Below are 20072 nucleotides of genomic sequence, written 5' to 3'. Positions count from 1 at the left end.
CATCTGATTGATAGGTTGAGCTCAGCTCCTATCTTCACCTAGATGTGTGGGGTTGACCTAAAATATAACCATCACAACCTTGCCTGCTGAAAGTGAGGAGGACTTGAAGCACTTGCTGATGAAGATCAAGGATGGCAGCCCTCAGGATGGATTATAACTCTATGTAAAGAAAACACACACCTAATGCAATATTATGCATCATAAAAAAATAATGATGGAACCAGGAAGCACCTCGGGGCTTGGATGGTTCTAGAGAACATTAGGCCGAGTGAAATCAGTCCATCACAAAAGGACAACTATTGTTGAGGCCACTGTGGGAAAGCACTAAAGGAAAGGAGGAAGAAAGGGAGGGAGAGGCGAGGAAGAGAGCAAAGACTTTTCTACGAGGAGCAGAAACAACAGACTGGTGGTTGGCAGGCAGGCATTAACTTGGATGCAGGAGAAGATGGGAATCCACAAGAGTGGAAAGAGAAATCAAAGCAAAGCGTGGGCCCAGTTAACGGGCAGGGCATTGACAAGTCGTTTAAACCGCTGAATTCAAAATTGGTCATCTGAAGCTGAACACCTCCCCAGTGCACAATACAAAATTCGTTAAAAAATAAATTTGATGATACGCCCTGTAAACCTTCACCCAATTCACAACAGAAAGTGAAAGAAAGAAAAGAAATTTGACAAAGATGATAGAGATGCATGAAGACCCCAGGTGGGGTGGGGGAAGCATTGGATAGAGGCCCACACAAGTCAGTGGTCCTATTACTTGGCACCTCACCCAGAAGTAGCTAGTTTGCCAGGAAGGTAGCATGACCATATGCACGTTCAGTTATAGTACCAGCTGGGAGATGACATGCTAAGAGTCTGGAGTGCTGTCCCACAGGATGAGGTCTATGCCTTCAACCAGATGTGGTAGTGTCTTCAGCCAAGAAGCACAGGGCGGGTAGTCTTAGCAATCACGGAAAGGAGGCTTATTCCTCATTACTGCAACCTGGGACTTGACATCTGGAGAGGCTAGTGTCCAAGGAATGCAAACATCCATTAGAGAAATGGCAATCATGTGGAAATGGAAATGGTCCCCTGGCTGTCATGGGCTCTCAAACTGAGTCCTCAAGCAAAGAAGGTGGTCATTGTATTCAACAAGGTGATTGGGACTTGCCACTACCAAATAAGAGTAAGGGTTACCAACAGAGTAGGGGTTTGGGGGAGCAAGGTGGAAGTGGCTAGTTAGGATGGGGCTCACAGAGGGTCAGTCCATCTTGTCCAGGTTTGTTAGCCGAACTGTGGCATCCCAGAGGTGCTGGGCCACCCAAGGATCCCGAGCAGGTTTAGCAGGAAGAGTAACTATGCAGGAACTATTAAAATATTTTCCAGAAATGCCATCCAGCTCTTCTGCCAAGCTCAGGTACAGAACTGGGATTGCGCCATGCTTGGGAGCCTGTGGAGACACGGAGTGGGAAGAGAACAAAAGGAGTCAGGCTTGGCCTGCAGAGGAATGGGCCGCACACCACCCTCTCCAGGCGGAACTCTCTCCTCCCCACTCACCTTGAGGAAGAAGCTCAGGAGCCAGAAGGGGAGGCGGTAATGCCAAGGTAAGTTCCTCATGATGCTTGTGTATATAACACCTGGGTTCAACGAGTTCACAGCCACACCTGAGAGGACAGGACACAAGTGTCAAGTGAAACAAGTTCCTACCGTGGGCAGTGAAGAACGGTTGGGGTGTGGGGCACCAGAGGCTTTGAGGTGGTGGTGCCAGGGCTTGCTAAGTTATGCAAACGGTGATCTCCAAGCCAGTCAAGAGGGGAAGGTGTTTGAAAAAGCCAGATGGATTTTACTAGGGATAGGTCGGATGGTGTCGGTATGGGGAGATCCTGGGAAAAAGCAACTCTTGTGGAGAATTAGAGAGGAGATGTGACCACGGGGCGGAGAGTAGGATGTATCGATGATAAATGGAAGTGGGTCACAGCTGATATGGGGGGGCCGAGAGTACTTTATAGCCGAATATGTTGGGAAAAGACGTAACAGATTAGGGTTGAGAGTGAAGGGGCTGCCGCCGAAGGGAGGATGTCTGAGAGGCAATTACCTGTCCCCTGGAGTCTTCGAGCAAGCTCTCCGGTAAACGTGGTCAGTAGCAGTTTGCTACAGTCATAGCTCTGGTTAAAGGCCAAAGGGCCACCAGCCCCCGTGAGGTGGTCCTCGTCAATGTACCCATAGTTCTGCCGATAGGAAGACACATTCACCACCCGGGCTGAGCCTGCCTTCTCTAGGGCCCCTGGATGAAAAAAAGGACCAGACAATAACAACTATGGACGAACCGTTGCAACCGAGCTGATGCTGACGCATGGTGGCCCCACGTGGCTCAGGCTGAAACGGTACCTGTGACTTCTCACAGGGCTCTCCGGGCCTTCAGCCAAGGAGCTCCTGGATCCGTTTGAACGGAGCCATCACTCTTCCAAAGGAGTGCTACATCCTTTGTGCCGTCCAGAGACTCCAGAGGGGGGCGGAGCCCTCGCATGAATCCTGGCTCTTGGCAATTTTTTAGCCTACTTCCCCGGCTAGATACAAGAGCGTCCAATGCTTCCCAGTGAGATTCTCCCTTTGTATTTTAAGGTTTGGGACTTTGCCTTGCTCTTCCTCCCCCCCCACACACCCAATTAATACTTTATTTCATTCATATCAGATATAACAAGTGCAACTTGAATATACAAATTCTGAACAAAAAGGTAAAAAAGGAAACGTTATCAACAAAAACCTCATTAACAGATTCATGCAAAGAAGTGAACGGGGCATGGTAGATGTCACTGACCCTGTTGAACCTGGAATTAGGTCGATGAAAGGGCCTTCCAACAGGAATGCACATCGTGGGGGTATTGAAGGAGTTCTACATCAGAAGAACTGATACCAACTTGAGAGAGAGAGATGGGATTTCTCCCAAATTCCGTAAGCATGCTACAAACTTATTTCCTTTCTTTTAATAAATAGTCCTTGGATCAATTTCCCATCTTAAGATTGGAAACTATACCAAAATGCTAATGAAGTCATTTACCTCTGTCCTTGCAAATGCAATCTTACAAACAAAACCAAAAAAACTACCAGCTACCAGTTTATAGGTAACTGAGGGTTTTCATTTAAAGTCACCTGTACACTTAGAAATAGAGGCAAATTGCGCTACAGAAAAAGAAAGCCTTCCAACAGGGAGGTACTTGAGTGGCTGCTTGGGAAAGGGCCTCCCTGCTCTGTGAGCATCTGGAACTTTTGCCCACTGATATTGTGCCTTTTGAGTAAAGGCTGTACCCTCTACAGTTTCTCTTTACCCAGCCCTGAAGAAACTCTTTGGGACATGGTAAGAGCTGGAGGACATGGTAAGAGCCGAGAGACCTCTTTGAGAACACGGAAAAACTAGATCGAGCCCTTCCTCTCTTCAAAGCACCACAGTTACATTACCAGCAACAGTCAGAGAGAAGTGCAAGGTGATCTCATACCTAGTTCAAGGTCCTGAAAAACGATTTCCCCCAATGTTCACTGCATACTCCTCCGGCACCATCTGACTCGGGTAAACTTATAGGGCACGGCGATGTTCGGGACTGATGTCTTTCAAAAGACATTACCTTGTGTATTTTTGCTTATATTTTTTTATTTTTCAATTTCATTATTCTATGGACACCTTTATTGTACTTATAGTAAAGATGCTGATGAAAACATAATTAGCTTAAGCATTTCATCATTCGTGCAAAAGTAAGAACACTGCTTGAAAGAAAAGTACCTTTTCTTTTTTTTACAACGATGCATTTCCAACAAATTATTACAAGCAGTTAGGCAATACCATGACTTTCAAAGTGATATGTAGCATAATGTTGCAATTCAAAACATGACACAAAATTTGTAATACAGATAAAAGCCCCAGCTGGCTAAACTTAGCCAGGTTTTGACTAATTTGGTTTAAGTTGAATTTTGATTGTAAAACAGGTTCCTTCACGTATTGAAAAAAGAAACCGTGTACATGAAAGAGAATTCAACAATGTTTACAAAATGCCAAAAGTTCTTATTCTGCCCAACTTTGTCCATAAATAATTAATGAAGGTTCCCCTCCCCCCACCCTCCAGTCTCCAAAGCATTTACAAAGATAAATTTAGCTCAGGGAACAGAACCAAAAAGATGACTGTTGTTAAGACAGTCCAGCATTTTCAGGAAAATTCATATATTGTCTCTTGAGAAATATAAATAACCCACAGCCCTGCTCTTTTTGAGTTTGGAGATTTCCCACTTAAGGATTGGAGCCATCGTTTGACCAAGACACACGCTTTAAAGCAGATTCGTCCTCATAGTCAATGCCGTCAATGAACTTCAAAGCCCACTGTAAGCCTTCTTTTCTGCAGTTTTGAACATCAGGATGGAATGGAAAACTTTGAGAGCAGGGCCCAGCTTAATGCTCATAATGTTGACAATGTCCGTTTGGCTCATAGGCAGAAATGCTTCTCCCCAACTTGTTCATCTCTAAAGGTTCCACGTTCTTCACGGCCAGGGAGACTCCGAATGCATTCTGACACCTGCTTTGTGCTCCACTGGGAAGCTCACCTGCAGGGGTGCCAGCTGCCGTGGGAAGGAGTTTGCTCTGCTGCTCCCAGCGCAGGGGCAGGCACGGAACTGGGGACTTAGAGGAAGGAAAGACGGCTGACCGACGCGGTGCCGGCTGGGCGGCAGGTTCTTCCCGGGTACCGCTGGCTTCAGGTGATGGCCTCATTTCACTTTCAGTTCTCTCTTCAGTCTTCTCTGACAGGAGCGTCATCCGCGTGCTGATGCGTCTCCCATGGTGACCAGGCCCAGAGCCCTTGCTCTCTTTTTTCCCCCCTTTTAATTAATAGGGGTCAATTCAATTGATCTTTATACATTTTACCTCACAATGGGTTCAGAGTGAGGAGGAGAAGGAGCTGAAAACACTGAAAAAGCCGTCTTCCATATATTCATGTCCTCCTTCATTTATCCATTACGCAGATGTTGGAAATATGACAGACACCGAACTACGTGCTAACGACAAAGGCGCTGTTTGAGGGTGTGTCCTAACTGTGCCTGCAGAGGTACTTAGGACAGTGGTTTGTTTGTTTTGAAAAAGAAAAGTATAAAGGGCGTCCACTAAAAGAATGTGGCAGGTTGAACAATAATAATAAACTACCATATGACAAAATAACAATGTATAAATTACCAAGGGCGCATGAGGGAGGGGGGAGGGGGAGGGAGGGGGAAAAAAAGAGGACCTGATGCAAAGGGCTTGGGTGGAGTGCAAATGCTTTGAGAATGATTGGGGCAGGGAATGTATGGATGTGCTTTATACAATTGATGTATGTATATGTATGGATTGTGATAAGAGTTGTATGAGCCCCTAATAAAATGTAAAAAAAGAAAAGTAAAAAAAAAACAAAAACTACCTTCCAAAGAAACAAAAAACAAGATTTCAGTCAATAGAGTAAGTTTTAAAAGAGCACAAAAGTAACCAAAAAACCCCTCACTCACTGACCGGCATCAAGCCAGTTCCGATACATGATGATCCTATCAGACAGACTAGAACTGCCCTGTGCCTTTCTGTGGTAGTCACATAATTTCATGTCAACTTGATAAATGTAGAGGGGTGGAGTCTAGCCTGTCAATCAGATCACAGGCTGATGGTTGCCTCCTTGTGGGCAAGGGCTTTTCATAAGGAGAATCCTGGGAACCTGCCTGCACCCCCTTTTCTTGGCAAGCCACACTGACACCTACCACCACCAATGGATCCACAAGGCTTTTCACCCACCGCCCTGTGACCTTCCTGCATTCTGCATCATTCCATGTGGCTGCATGAGTCTGAAGAGGGACTTGTGGACTAGCATCAGATTTATGGTCTTGACTTGGACTGGGCTGGGATGTTTCCCTGATATACAATTACTTCTTGAGAATAAAGTTCTTTCTTACATGTATATGCATTTCACTGGATTTGTTTCTTTAGTCAACCCAGCCTAACAGAGTTTCAAAGGCTGCAAGTCTTTACAGGAGCAGAAAACTTCATCTTTCTCGCTTGGAGAAGCTGGTGGATTTGAACTGCAGCCTAATGCACAGTCCACTACATCATCAGAACTCCTTTGCAAAATAGATTGTATAATGCATAAAAGTAATTGTTTCCTGTAAGTTTATATTATTGTCCCTAAAATGCTAGAACCATTTTAAGCCCTAAATTTCATTGAGAATTACAAATTTAAAGATCGGCAAGTGGCGTTTAGTCAAAATATGCTGGAGAACAGACCATCTATTCCTCATATGTAAGTTCAAGTTGAAATTGAAGAAAATTAAAACAAATTCAACAAAAGTCAAAATACAACCTGAGGTTTGAGCACATCGCAATGATTTGACACCTTGGACCTTAATGAAGGAAGACTTGAAAAGCTGACAAGCGATATAAAAAATATCATACACGAAGGTCATAAAAAAAGACAGGAAAGAAAGAAAAAGCTAGCGTGGTTGTCAGAAAAGACTCTGAACGATGCTGTTGAACGTAGATTGGCTAAAGCCAGCGGGGAAATGCTGAACTCAAAAAGCTGAACAGCGTGCTTAAAGTGCAGCTGATGAAGACAAAATGAACTTAATTATGAAGAAATGTGCGAAGACCCAGAGCTAGAGAATCGAAAAGGAAGCACATGCTCAGTCTAGCTGGTCGATTTTTCATGGTTGGGAGGCCTTTGATTATTGCTTCAGTCTCTTCAGTTGTTAGGAGTCTGTTGAGAGTCACTCTTTCTTTTTGTTGTGCTTCAGGTGAAAGTGTGTAGTGCAAATCGGTTTCCCTTACAACAGTCCGTATGTATTCTGTCCCCTGACATCGATGGCAATAATCCCCATTCTTCCTTTGCGTTCACGTTGTCCATTGGTCCTTCTTTCGCATCCCTTTCTGCCTTCTGAGCCTTATTCCTGAGAAAAGACTTAACTTTTGATCTCAAATGGTTGATTTTTTGTCCTGATGAGTGTGTACCTATCTGGTATACTGTTCACTGTGTAGATTCATCTATTATTTGGCTACAAACTGAGCCACGGGGTGAGTTCATTGCCAGACTTGAAGGGTGACTAAGGGCCACCAGTCTCCATCAGAGCAGTATGCCTGGTCTTTCTTGTTTTTGTTTCTGAGTTTCATTCCGTATTTTATCGAACTCTCTACAGGGCCTTCTCTTACCATCCCTTGCAGGGGGTTGGCAACAGTAGCTGGGAGCTATCTCGTTCTTCTGATCCCAAGATCGTAAGGCTAAGGTTCATGTGATCTATTAGTCCTTTGGACTAAATGTTTCCGTGCATCGTTTGAGTGGATTCATTCTTCTTTGCTGTGAACACAGGGAGACCAGTAGTCGCAGCAGATGGAACCTGTCTTCTTCAGTCGATGTAAGAAGTGCATTTGTTTCCGGGATTGGTGATTTCCTCTGACTCATCTAATTTGTTGGCATGCAATTATTCACACTATTCCCTTACAAGCCCAGTTTCTATAGGTTCCATTAGAATGTTCCCACTTTGGTTTCTAATTTTTAAATTATTTACATCTCTCTCTTTTTCTCTGTCAGTCTAGCCAATGGTCTGTTTTATAGATCTTTTCAAAATCAACCTTTCTTGATTTTGGCGGTCTTCATTTATTTGTACTCTGTCATTATTTCCTTCCTCCTGGTAGTTCTGGTAGGATGCCTGGTGGTTCTGTGGGTTAGCCATTGAGTTGCTAACCACAAATTCAGTAGTTCAAACCCACCAGCCATTCCACTAGAGAAAGATGAAGTTGTCAGCTCCTGTAAAGGCCTATAGTCTTAGGGGCCCTAAAAGGTTGCTTTGAGTTGGAATTGATTTGACGAGAAGTAGGCTTGGCTTCTTTTCTTTCTTTTTTATTTTTGGTAGATTTGCACATTATTTGCTTGGTCTTTTTTTTCTGATTCCTCAAATGGTAGCATCGCACTATTGATTTGGGATCTTCCTTTTTAAAATTCATTTGATTGAGTGATAAGGATCACATCATACAATTCAATGTTTGATCCTATTAAGAAGGGTTGTGCAGTCACCCTTGGGACATCTTCTTCCTTCTGTGCCCATCGCAGTTGACTTCCACGCCCATTGCTCTAAACGTGCTGTAAACACTGTTGCATCCTTTAGGTTTGGATATGTTCTGTTTTGAGTCTTGTTTGATTCTGGTTTTTATTTCACTTGATTTCTCCTTGGGCTTATTGGTTCCTTCTGTTTGGCTTCTGGTGCCATGTAGTTCGTTCAGACTCATAGCAACACTACGAACAGCAGAATGAAGCACTAATCATTTTATTTCTTTATTTTGTGCATAGATTTCTATTTCCTTTTGTTTACCATGAGGACTATGTTTATCACCCTACATTGATAACAACACGACTTTCTTTTATAATTTCAGTAACATACAAAAACTATACTTGCCAGCTAAAAATACCTGACATCGTGGACATTTCACCATCATTGGTATGACTTTGTTATTGTCTGAGGACTTTCCCATCTGGAGGAGTCTCTTTAGCATTTATATAGGGCCAACCTGGGGGCAACAGATTCCTCCCTTTCTTGGTGATCTGGTAATACCTTAATTTCGTCCTTTTTTTGAATGGCAGTTTTCCATACACAGACATTGGCTGAAAATTCTCCTCTTCCGCACTCTGAACATATCATCTTACTGCCTTCTGGTCTGCAGAGTTTGTGCATAAGTTATTCTTGCTGTTGTTCTTGTACTGTTTTCCCGGTTTCCTTCAGTTGTTTTGTGTGTTTCCTTCTGTCTCTTTGAGTGGGGATAATACTCTCGCTTTAAAGTCGCTGAGACCTCAGGCACAGTTCTGTTACGTGGTTCTTTGGCGTTGGCCACCTGTCCCGCCTCTGCATGTGCTTTGTGATTGTCTGCTGCAATTGGGACATTCGTTTATTTTACTGTGGGAACTCCAGAGAGGCTGTCTCTGCGCTTTGTTATTACTCCTCTTTGCTAATGTTATTATTATTAATTATTGAAGGTTCTCTGTTTCCATTTCAGATTTCCTCTACAAGAGCATTTCCTGTTGTCCCTTCCCAAATGGTCTCCTTGTCAAGGGGTGTCAGCCCTCACAGTTTCACCTCCAGATCTCTGAGGGCAGGTGTTGGCATTATCAGTACCAAATTCTGTGACACATAGCGCTGGGCATTGCTGCCTTCCCACTAGATAACAGACCACTGGCTGTATTACTTCAGTACCAGGGTCCCTCCTTTAGAGATGCTAGTCTTGCCCCCCCCCCACCCGACCCAACCCGACCCACCAGTGCTTCTCTCTTCCTCATTTGGGATTGCTATCTTCCTTTGATGACTCACCACCAACCTCTACCTCTGCGAACAGAACACGGTCACACAAGTCTCTCACCATACCGCCCCCCCCGCCCCCGCCCCCAGGGGCTGCAATGATCATAGCACACCACAATGCCCCCCCAGCCCCCCAGCACTACCACTTTTGCATCAGCCTTAGAGTCCCGCATGGGAAGTGGCAGCTGTTACTGTTGTTCACCGTGTCGCCTCACTGTTCAGCATCAGGCCCCTTCTAGAGAGGCTCATCTTGCCTAGCACGCATCCTCTCCTCTCTCCCCACTCGGAATTGCTAGCTTCCCTTGATCGCTCACCACAAGTGAACCCCTCTATGGAGACTGGTCATACAACTCTCTCAGCTGCTTCGTTAACCCTATCATTAAAGAAATAAGTTCCTTTGTGGTCAGGCCTACTAGCCAAAAGGTCTGAAGCTCATCAACTGCTCTCCAAGAGAACATAGGACAGTTTCTTGTATAAAGATTTACAGCCTTGGACACTCTAGAAGGTAGATAAACAAGCCCTGATCAAAGCTCTCTGTTTCAGATCTCCCCAGATCATCTTAGGTTCTGGGCAAGACAATTTTTAAAAATTTGCTGCCAAAATCTCCATCATGTCATTGTCCTGTGATTGGCTGTTGTAGATTGAATTGTACCCTCCAAAATATGTATGTCCAATTGGCTGGGTCATGAACCTCAGCGGTTCCGCAGTTATGTAATGATGTAATTTGGTGATTATGCTATGATATGATCATCTCCCATTATGTAATCTGAGGTGCTCAACCAATCTGTTGTGAGAAGATTAAGGTGGGCTGCAACACCCTTTGTCAGGCCACACCCCTGATCTGATGCAAGCGCAGTTTCCCCAGGGCATGACCTGAGCCATCTTTTTCTTAGAACAGGTAAAGCAGCGAGCACAGGAGGAAGGACCTGTCTGCTCCCAGGAAAGAAGAGCAAAGGGTGGAGCGCCTCTTTTGCACATAGGGTCTCTGAGCCGAGAACCGCCAAGACCAAGGAAAATGGTGCCAGATGTGGAAAAGCGGCAAGGAACTTCCCCCCAGAGCTCACAGGAAGAAAACCTTCCCCTGGGCTCCGGAATTTCAATGTCCAGCCTCCTACACTATAGTAGAATACCTTTCTACTTTTAAAAACATCCACTGTGATGTCTCTGTTTTAAAGTTCTGTGAGGTACCCAGATAGAGGAGTGTTCCTCTTCCTGCCTTGGGGGCCCCCTACAGAAGGTTGGAAGGCCATAGAAGCCTAAAAGTCATGTACCAATTCAGGGACCAAGCCAGGGGGAGTGGTACACCTAGGTGGGCGGCACACCTGGGTGAACCCCAATCTAGGCCAGATGGGCTTAATTCAGCCAATGGGGTCAACCAGTACTGTAGACCATGCCTCCCAGTGCAAGGCCCAAAAGCTGGAACTTTGAGACCACTGCTGGAATTGGTGTGGAATTGAATTCTCCTCCCTACTGAAGCTAGGAAGATAAATGAGACTTTGCCTTCCATACTTTCGACATATTGTCAGAGATCAGTCTCTGGAGAAGGACTTCGTGCTTGGTAAAGTGGAGGGGCGATGGACAAGAGGAGGGCCCTCAGCAAGATGGGGTCAGGCACAGGCAGGGCTGTGAGGCTGGCACAGGCCGGGCAGGGTTTTGTTCTGGTGTGCCTGGGGTCACTGTGGGTCAGAGCTGCAACTGAGGCAGGCTGGACACGGCCCCAATGCCATGTTTCTCAGGGAAACAAAGCCAAGCTCTTGTTGTCGCTTGGGTTTGGTTTGTCTCAGAAGAACTTGTTTATCACCCAACACTTCGAGTTCATTTCAGCTTAAAAAAAAAAAAGTAATTAAGCAACTAGCCTAAGGCATGGGGCTTCATTAGCATTTTTCTGATCACGTTACCCTTGATCGTCTCTGGCAGAGTGGAAAGACTAAATTAAATCCTTACATTAACTGTATCAAAGGTTACTGCAACTCTTTCGGTCCATACATGTGGTCCTGCAGTAAAACTGAAAATGAAATAAAACCATTATGGTTTCATTGAAAGGATATTATTCAGATAATGGTGATTTAATTTGTTGAAAATTTATGTATGGCTCTCGAACAGCTTTTAAATTCTTGTGGGGCACAGGATTGGGTCTTCCATCACAAAAGTTTGCTAACCCCTGGTGTAAGATGTTAATTCTTGCCTTCCTGATCAGCCAGGTCACATTAGAAAACATAAATTGACTCCTTATAAAATAATTGCAGAAGGGCCTACCGGTATATTATAACAAAGCCACTGAGAGTATGAGAGATAGAAGAGAGAGTCAAATAAAGGAGTCAGACACATTTCATGGTAGCACGCTCACCTCCTGGATGGCCGTGATCTCACCAGCCAGGTCCGCGCACAGTGGGCCAACAAGGTGGGGCAGGGACCCGGCAGGAGGCTGGAGGACCCCGTTTATTGCTAACCAACGGTTATATCTACTTTCGGGGGGGGGCATGATTAGGGTGCTCTTTTTCTCCTAAAATAGGAGTGTGACCAATGGACTACAAATCTGTTTTCCCTGGTAGAGCTCTCTCGGGCAATCAGGATGGATGCCCAAGAAAGGGCTGGCTTCCTCTACCACAGATCTCATAGGAAGACACTTTGGGTTTTTGAAGCTGTGTTTCAGAGGGCCTTGTTAAGACTTCTTAAGTCTTGCTATGTGTCGGGTTGTGTTGTTTTTGTCTGCTTTCCAGCAAGTTACTCCAGGTGATGGGAGAAATTCCTTTGGCGACTTCAGAAAGCCTCCCGGGATAAGAGCAAATAAACTGGTCAGACACGAAAATGCAATTCTGGGTTAAAGTGTTGGCATTTGGACAAGGACAGGACAAGGACTTTCTGCTCACTTAGGGATGAACATTCTGTCCGCTAAGGGAACAAACGAAGGACCTGTGAGTCCAAGCTTGGTAAATATCTTCAACTGGAAGCCAGGTCCTGGTACACATCCCAACAGAGAACTGTAGCCTGAGATAGATCTGAAAATGCTGGCTCAAGAGCCAGTGCCGAGATGGATTTGAGAGAAATGGTGCGAGAGACGCCAGGACAAACTTAGTAACTAATTAGGAGGAGGCCTGGCCATCCGCAGGCTGCAAACCTGCCGTTCCCAGTTCTCCTTCTCAACTCTCCAGGGAGACCGGCTTCACTCTCAGGCACATATTACATATTTATGTTTAAGGTGCCCTTCTCACCTTGACACAACCCAATACTTTAATAAAACTTTAACTCTGTGCTGCTGTGTGTGTGTGTGTGTGTGTGGCCTATCTTGGGCTCCTTACAGATCACACTAGTTCGCTCATGGACAACAACACTTCTGTCTCAAGATCTGTGTTTCAGCACCAATGGGAGAGTTTGGTTATATCTGTACATTTGTAAATGTCAAGGGAAAACTAGCTGTAAAATTATCTAAGGGGAAACGCAGGCAATGACTCTATAATTTTGTTATTTAATCTGACTTCAGAGGTTCGGGAGTCGAGGTGACTGAGTGAGTTATGTGCTGAGCTAACAGCAAGGTCAGCAGTTCGAAACTCCCAGGTACTCCTTGGGAGCAAGATGAGGTTTTAAACCCCCTTAAAGACGTCCCTAGCTGACATGTGTGATCAGAACACACAGGAGCAAATGAAGGGGGTAGGGAGAGGGGAGCATATCCTGGCCCACCAAACCTTGAGGACAATATCCTTGCTCAGAGCAGCCAATGTACAGAGAGGACCACATGGCTGCCCCATTACGAGACACAATATCCCTCACTGATCCATAGCCCTACAGGGGACAACATTGGAGACACAGCGTGAGAATTCCACCCACTCTGACCCCACCACACCAAGGCAGAACACTAAGGACGTGCAAGAGAGCAGCCAGGGGAGCAGAGCAAGGAAGTCCCAAAGGAGTACCAAAAATAGACTTTGGGGTCAGGGCATGGCACCCCATCAAACTCCACTGGAAAACACTCAAAAGGTCAACAAACAGATCTTGGACTATTTATAGGTTTTCCTTTTTGTGTGTGTTTTTTTTCTTTTGTTGCTTTGTTTTGCTCTGTCTTGGTTTTTTGTGCATATTATTATCTCTGTTGGTCTATCTAGATAAGATATTTGGGATAAACAATCTGGAGGAGAAAACAACGGGATTGTTGTTCCAGGAGGACATGGGAGAGGGGGAGGCAGAGAAAAGGAAGTATTGTTAACAAACCCAGGAACAGGGAACAAGTGACCCAAAATCTGTGGTGAGGAGAGTGAAGGAGGCCTGGTAGGACTTGATCAAGCACGATGTAACTGAGAGGAATTACTGAAACCCAAATGAAGGCTGAGCATGATAGTGGGACAAGAGGAAAGTCAAAGGAAATAGAAGAAATAACTAGGAGGCAAAAGGCATTTATGGAGGTCTTAATACAGGAATGTACATATGTAGATATATACGATGATGGAGAAATAGCTCTATGTTCATATATTTATAGGTTTAGTATTCAGGTCGCAGATGGGCATTGGGCCTCCACTCAAGTACTCCTTCAATGCAAGCGCATTTTGATCCACTAAACTGGCATTCCATGGCACCCGCCTTCCCGACACGATCGCTGAAGACAAAGTGGGTGAATAAGCAAATGGGATGAAGAAAACTGATGGTGCCTGGCTATCAAAAGATATAGTATCTGGGGTCTTAAAGGCTTGAAGATAAACAAGCAGCCATCTAGCTGAGAAGCAACAAAGCCCACATGGAAGAAGCACACCAGCCTGTCTGATCCTGAGATGTCGATGGGATCAGGTATCAGGCACTAAAGAACAAAAATTCATATCACTGTGAATGAGGCGTAAAGAGTGGGGACCCAAAGCCCATCTGTAGGCAACTGGACATCCCCTTACAGAAGGGTCATGGTTCTTGAATGCTTCCTTTCCCCCACCCCCACCCCCACTCTCATGATCCCAGTTCTACCTTACAACTCTGGCTAGACCAGAGGGTGTGCACTGGTACAGACAGAGAGGAACTGGAAACACAGGGAATCCAGAATGGATGATCCCTTAAGGACCAGTGGTGAAAGTGGCAATATTGAGGGTGGAGGGAAGGTGGGGTAGAAAGGGTCACAAGGATCTACATATAATCCCCTCCCTGGGGGACAGACAACAGAAAAGTGGGTGAAGGGAGACATCGAATAGTGTAAGACATGACAAAGTAAAAATAATTTATAAATTGTCAAGGGTTCATGGGGGGAGGGGCAAGAAGGGAGAAGGAGAAAATGAAGCGGATACAAGGGATCAAGTAGAAAGAAAAGTTTTGAGAATGATGATGGCAACTAATGTACAAATGTGCTTGACACAGTGGATGGATGGATGGACTATGATGAGTTGTACGAGCCACCAATAAAATGATAAAGAAAAAGACATCCGTCACTGACCCATAGTGCTACGGTGACAACACTGGAGACACAGTGTGGGAATTACACCCGATCTGACCCCACCACACAGGTGAAACATTAAAGGTGTTCAGCAGACCAGCAAGGGGAACAGCAAGAGTAAAGAATATCAACTCCCTGCTAGGAACTGTATTTAATCCCAGCTGGCTAAAGTTTCGATTTAATTGTTAACATCCTTGGTGAATGAGCCTGTATTTTCCCTCCCTTCTTCTTCCCCTATCAGGATATTGGTGTGGGTTTTATGCTTTACATTGAATGTACTAAAACTTGGAATTTCAGCGATCACTAAAGGGAATAGGAGTTTCCATTTGTATCTCTGATTTCCCCTTTAAAAAAATATGTTTAAGGTTGTGAACCGTTGAGCAGTAGTCTGTTGGTTTGTGTCAGGCTTTGTCTGCCTTCCTGCAGAGTCTGGTCCAGCTTTGGGGAAAAACCTGGGAAACAGTGCTGGCCTTGACATTTAATGGGAGTACTTCTGTTTTCCAGGAGCTCCGGATCACTGAGTTCATGTGCATCCTGGTGAGGGAAACTAACAGGCTTCTCAACCTTTTGACCACAAATCTCACCAGCCCAATCTTTCACTTTACTTTTCCTAAGTGTTGCTGCCTGACTTCATGTGTGGCTTTTCGGTGGAACTGCCAGATCTTGCAAGAAGTGTGCAGGGAATAGACAGCCATTCCCAGACTGCTTGGGAATGTGTACTGATCATTGGTAAGAGGGAACACCACCTCTAATGGTCTGGCTGGATGTCTGCTCATGCAGTAGATGTTGCCATGTGATTGCCAAGAACACTCCAGAAAATCAATGGCAATCTTTAAGGAAAATTTCCAGTAATTTTAATATAGGTTAACAACTCAAACAGCTTGTAGCTACTTGTGTGTGTGTGTGTGTGTGTGTGTGTGTGTGTGCTGTTTTGCATTGGGTTGCGCTGTTTTAAGAATGTTTGCTATTGTTAGAATATCATAAGGGGAAACGCCAGCAATGACTCTATAGGTTTACTCTGTCTTCAGAGATCTGGGAACCCTGGTGACTGAGTGAGTTATGTGCTGGCTGTGTTAACAGCAAGGTCAGCCGTTCAAAACTCCCAGGCACTCCTTGGGAGAAAGCTGAGGTTTTCTACCCCCATAAATATGCACAGTGCCTCAGAAAGGCACCGGGGCAGTGCTACTCTGTACGAGAAGGTCACCGTGAGCTGGACACCACTCCGTGGCACTAAGAGTGGTTCTTGTTTTGGGTGCAGAGATCCAGTGAGTATGTGATCCTTGCCCGAGATGGGGTCCATTTGCATGGAATCTGCTCCACGTCACCTAGGAAAGTATGAGCTTCTATCTTGAAGACTCCTGTTTTATCCCTCCCCCCCCCCCCCCGCCCCGTGCAGTTACTCTAGGTCTCGGTTGCGAATAGGCTGCTTCCTGGAAGAGTTGGCTGCGCCATCCATTAGAAGAGCGCAGTGCAGAGACAATAATCTCTCTCTGATTGGTTTACCCTCGCCTTCAGCACAGACATTCCTCAAACTAGAATTTCTACCTCCAGATGTTGTTAATATACGTTAAGAAATGGTGTCTTTGACGTCCCTCACTGACTCATAGCCCCGCAGGGGGCAACACTGGAGACAGAGTGCAGGAATTGCACCCAATCTGACCCCGCCACACTGAGGTGAAACGTGAAGGGTGTGCAACAGAACAGAAAGGGGAACAAGCAACCAAGTCCCCAGGGAATACCAAAAATAGATTTTGGGGCCAAGCATGGTACCCCATAAGATTCTACAGAAAAACACTCTGAAAGGACAATAAACAGGCCTTGAACTATTTACAGGCATTTCTCTTTTGTGTTGTTGTTGGTTTTTGTTGTTGTTTTCTTTTGTTTTGCTCTGTTTTCCTTGTTGTGCATATTATTATCTCAGCAGGTCTATCTAGATAAGATAGGTGGGATAAACAATCTGGAGGAGAAAACAATGGGACTGCCCATTCCAGGAGGACATGGAAGAGGGGGAGGCGGTGGGGGGAGGGGGAGAGGAGTGGATATTAACAAACCCAGGCACAAGGAAACAACAAGTGATCCAAAATCAATGGTGAGGAGGGTGAAGGAGGCCTGGTAGGGCATGATCAAGGGTAATGTAACCGAGAGGAATTATTGAAACCCAAATGAAGTCTGAACATGATAGTGGGACAAGAGGAAAGTAAAAGGAAACAAAGGAAAGAGCTAGGAGGCAAAGGGCATTTATAGAGGTCTAAATACAGGCATGTACATATGTAAATATATTTATATATGACAATGGGCAAATAGTTCTATGTGCATATATTATAGATCTAGTATTCAGGTCGCAGATGGGCATTGGGCCTCTATTCAAGCATCCCTCAATGCAAGAACCCTTTGTTCTAACAAGCTGGCATTCCATGATGCTCACCTTCCCGACACTATTGCTGAAGACAAAGCGGTGCATAAGCAAATGTGGTGAAGAAAACTGATGGTGCCTGGCTATCAAAAGATGTAGCATCTGGGGTCTTAAGCTTGAAGATACACAAGCAAACATCTAGCTGAGAAGCAACAAAGCCCACATGGAAGAAGCACACCAGCCCATGTAATCCTGAGTTGTCAATGGGGTCAAATATCAGGCATCAAAGAACAAAAAAATCATATCACTGTGAATGAGGGGGAGTGTGGAGTGGAAACCTAAAGCCCATCTGTAGGCAACTGGACATCCCCTTACAGAAGGGTCATGGGGAGGAGACGAGTCAGTCAAGGTGTACTACAGCAATGATGAAACAAACAACTTTCCTCTAGTTCTTTAATGTTTCCTCCCCCCCCCCCCACTATCATGATCCCAATTCTACCTTACAAATCTGGCTTGACCAGAGGATGTATATTGGTACAGATAGGAACTGGAAGCACAGGAAATCCAGGACAGATTAAACCCTCAGGACCAGTAGTGAGAGTGGCAATATCAGGAGGGTGGAGGGAAGGTGGGGGAGAAAGGGGCACCGGTCACAAGGGTCTACATATAACCCCCTCCCTGGGGGATGGACAACAGAAAAGTGGGTGAAGGGAGACATCAGACAGTGTAAGACATGACAAAATAATAATGTATAAATAATCAAGGGTTCATGATGGAGGGAGGGGGAAGAGGGGGGAAATGAGGAACTGATACCAAGGGCTCAAGTAGAAAGAAAATATTTTGAGAATGGTGATGGCAACAAACATACAAATGTACCTGACACACAATGGATGGATGGATGAATTGTGACAAGAGTTGTATGAGCCCCCAATAAAATGATTTTTAAAAAATAAAACTAAATATTTACCTTATATAGTAAAAAAAGAAAGAAAGAAATGGTTTTTAATGATCAGGAAGGTATGAGCTCATTTTGACAGATTTTCATGTTTATAGCAAGCTGGAAACCAGAATCATCTTTCCCTGACAGTGAAGTTAGGTTCTATTACAGAGTGTGTTTCATTTCAGGAGTAAAGGTGATGTCGGTTTTGCCAGAAACCTAAGACGAGTGCCCAGTTGCTCAGCAGAAGAAAGACGACGCGTTCTAGTCCCGAAAAGAGTGACCGTCACAGAAACCCACAGAGGCCCTTCTGCCACGTCCTGTCGTGTCCTTGTGCGTTAGAAGGGGCTCGAGGGCAAGAGTTTGATGAGCAGACAAGCCTTGAGTCTTGAGACTTTAAACTATTTTCTTTCTTCTTCTTCCTTCCTAGTCCTGAGAGAGAAAAAAAACTTACCTAAGGAAAAACCGAAGGGGAAGACATTGGTTGGGTCCATTTAAATGTACAGAAGACTAGCTCTTGTCTTTGGTTGTAAACCAAAAGGAGAACCCCAATCTGGATTCATATAGAAGGGGAATTTTGTTTTAAACCACATTCCAATCTGATGTGGCAGGAGGCCTAGTGGCAGATGAGAATTCTAAAGGAAACGTGAAATCATTCAACTTTATTTCAGCAGTATATATGAAGGTAATTTCAAGATTGTTAGGTAATTTACTGGTATGAAATTCAGTTAATGTATATTTGTTATCACTTTCGCTCTTTTAAGGAAAAGATGTATATATTTAGGTCTGCTAACTGGTGTGTTTTGCCATGTAAAGCAGCAGCGGTTCTCAACCTGTAGTTCACAACCCCTTTGGAGGTCGAATGACCCTTTTACAGGGGTCACCCAATTCATCACAGTAGCAAAATTACAGTGATAAAGTAGCAATGACAATGTTATGGTTGGGGTGGGGGTCACCACACATGAGGAACTGTATTAAAGGGTCATGGCACTAGGAAGGTTCAGAACCACTGATGTAAAGATTTATCTTAGAACAGATATATAACAAGACCAGTACTTAAATGGTTTGTTTTAAAAAGAAATGATATGATTGCACTTTCATTTGTCAGATCAAAGTTTAATTGTTTAAAACTTGGGGAGGGACCAGGGCTTTATGTGAAATGGCATAAAATGGCATAAAAAAAGGAATTCCTGCCTTTGGAGTAACAAACCCTTTGTTGATTGCTGGGTGGAAGGTTTAATCCATCCTTTGGATTATTTAGCTTCCAGGACAAAGGAGATTGGATCCCCAAGCCACATGGTGTTGAAAAGGTTGAGGTTCCAAATGAAGGCTGAGCATGAGACTCGGACAAGAGGAAAGTCAAAGGAAATAGAGGAAAGAGCTAGGAGGCAAAGGGCATTTATAGAGGTCTAGATAAAGACGTGTATATATGCAAATATATTTATATAGGATGGTGGAGAAATAGATTTATGCACATATACTTATAGGTTTATTATTAACGTAGCAGATGGACATTGGGCTCCACTCAAGTACTCCCTCAATGCAAAAATACTTTGTTCTATGAAACTGGCATTCCATGATGCTCACCTTCCCAACATGATCACTAAAGATAAAATGGGTGCATAAGCAAATGTGGTGAAGAAAGCTGATGGAGCCCGGCAATCAAAAGATATAGTGTCTGGGGTCTTAAAGGCTTGAAGATAAACAAGTGGCCTTCTAGCTCAGAAGCAACAAAGTCCACATGGAAGAAGCCCACCAGTCTGTGTGATCATGAGGTAACTAAGGGATGAGGTATCAGGCATCAAAGAACAAAAAATCATATCATTGTCAATGAGGGGGAGTGCAGGGTGGGGACCCAAAGTCCATCTGTAGGCAACTGGACATCCCCTTACAGAAGGGTTGCAAGGAGGAGACGAACCAGTCAGGGTGCAGTGTAACAATGACGAAACATAAAACTTTCCTCTAGTTCCTAAATGCTTCCTCTCTCCCACTATTATGATCCCAATTCTACCTTGCAAGTCTCGCTAGACCAGAGGATGTACACTGGTACAGATAGGAACTGG

General features: G+C 44.6%; 1 protein-coding gene across 1 annotated transcript in view; it reads right to left on the bottom strand.

Annotated features, from left to right (window-relative positions):
- Nucleotides 1-1240: 1240 nt before the first annotated feature.
- LOC142455548 (retinol dehydrogenase 11-like) overlaps nt 1241-20072 on the bottom strand; it is a 35788-nt gene continuing 16956 nt past the window's right edge. Inside the window, exons 4-6 of the mRNA XM_075557248.1 lie at nt 2075-2263; nt 1537-1643; nt 1241-1429 (exon numbers count right to left, since the gene is read on the bottom strand). Of these exons, the coding sequence (XP_075413363.1) occupies nt 1241-1429; nt 1537-1643; nt 2075-2263 (485 nt within the window). The remainder of the gene's footprint in view (nt 1430-1536; nt 1644-2074; nt 2264-20072) is intronic.

This window comes from Tenrec ecaudatus, chromosome 8 (assembly GCF_050624435.1).
Source record: "Tenrec ecaudatus isolate mTenEca1 chromosome 8, mTenEca1.hap1, whole genome shotgun sequence".
Classification (NCBI taxonomy): domain Eukaryota; kingdom Metazoa; phylum Chordata; class Mammalia; order Afrosoricida; family Tenrecidae; genus Tenrec; species Tenrec ecaudatus.
Note: the sequence above shows the minus strand (reverse complement) of the source record. Positions and strands in the feature narration are given on the sequence as shown.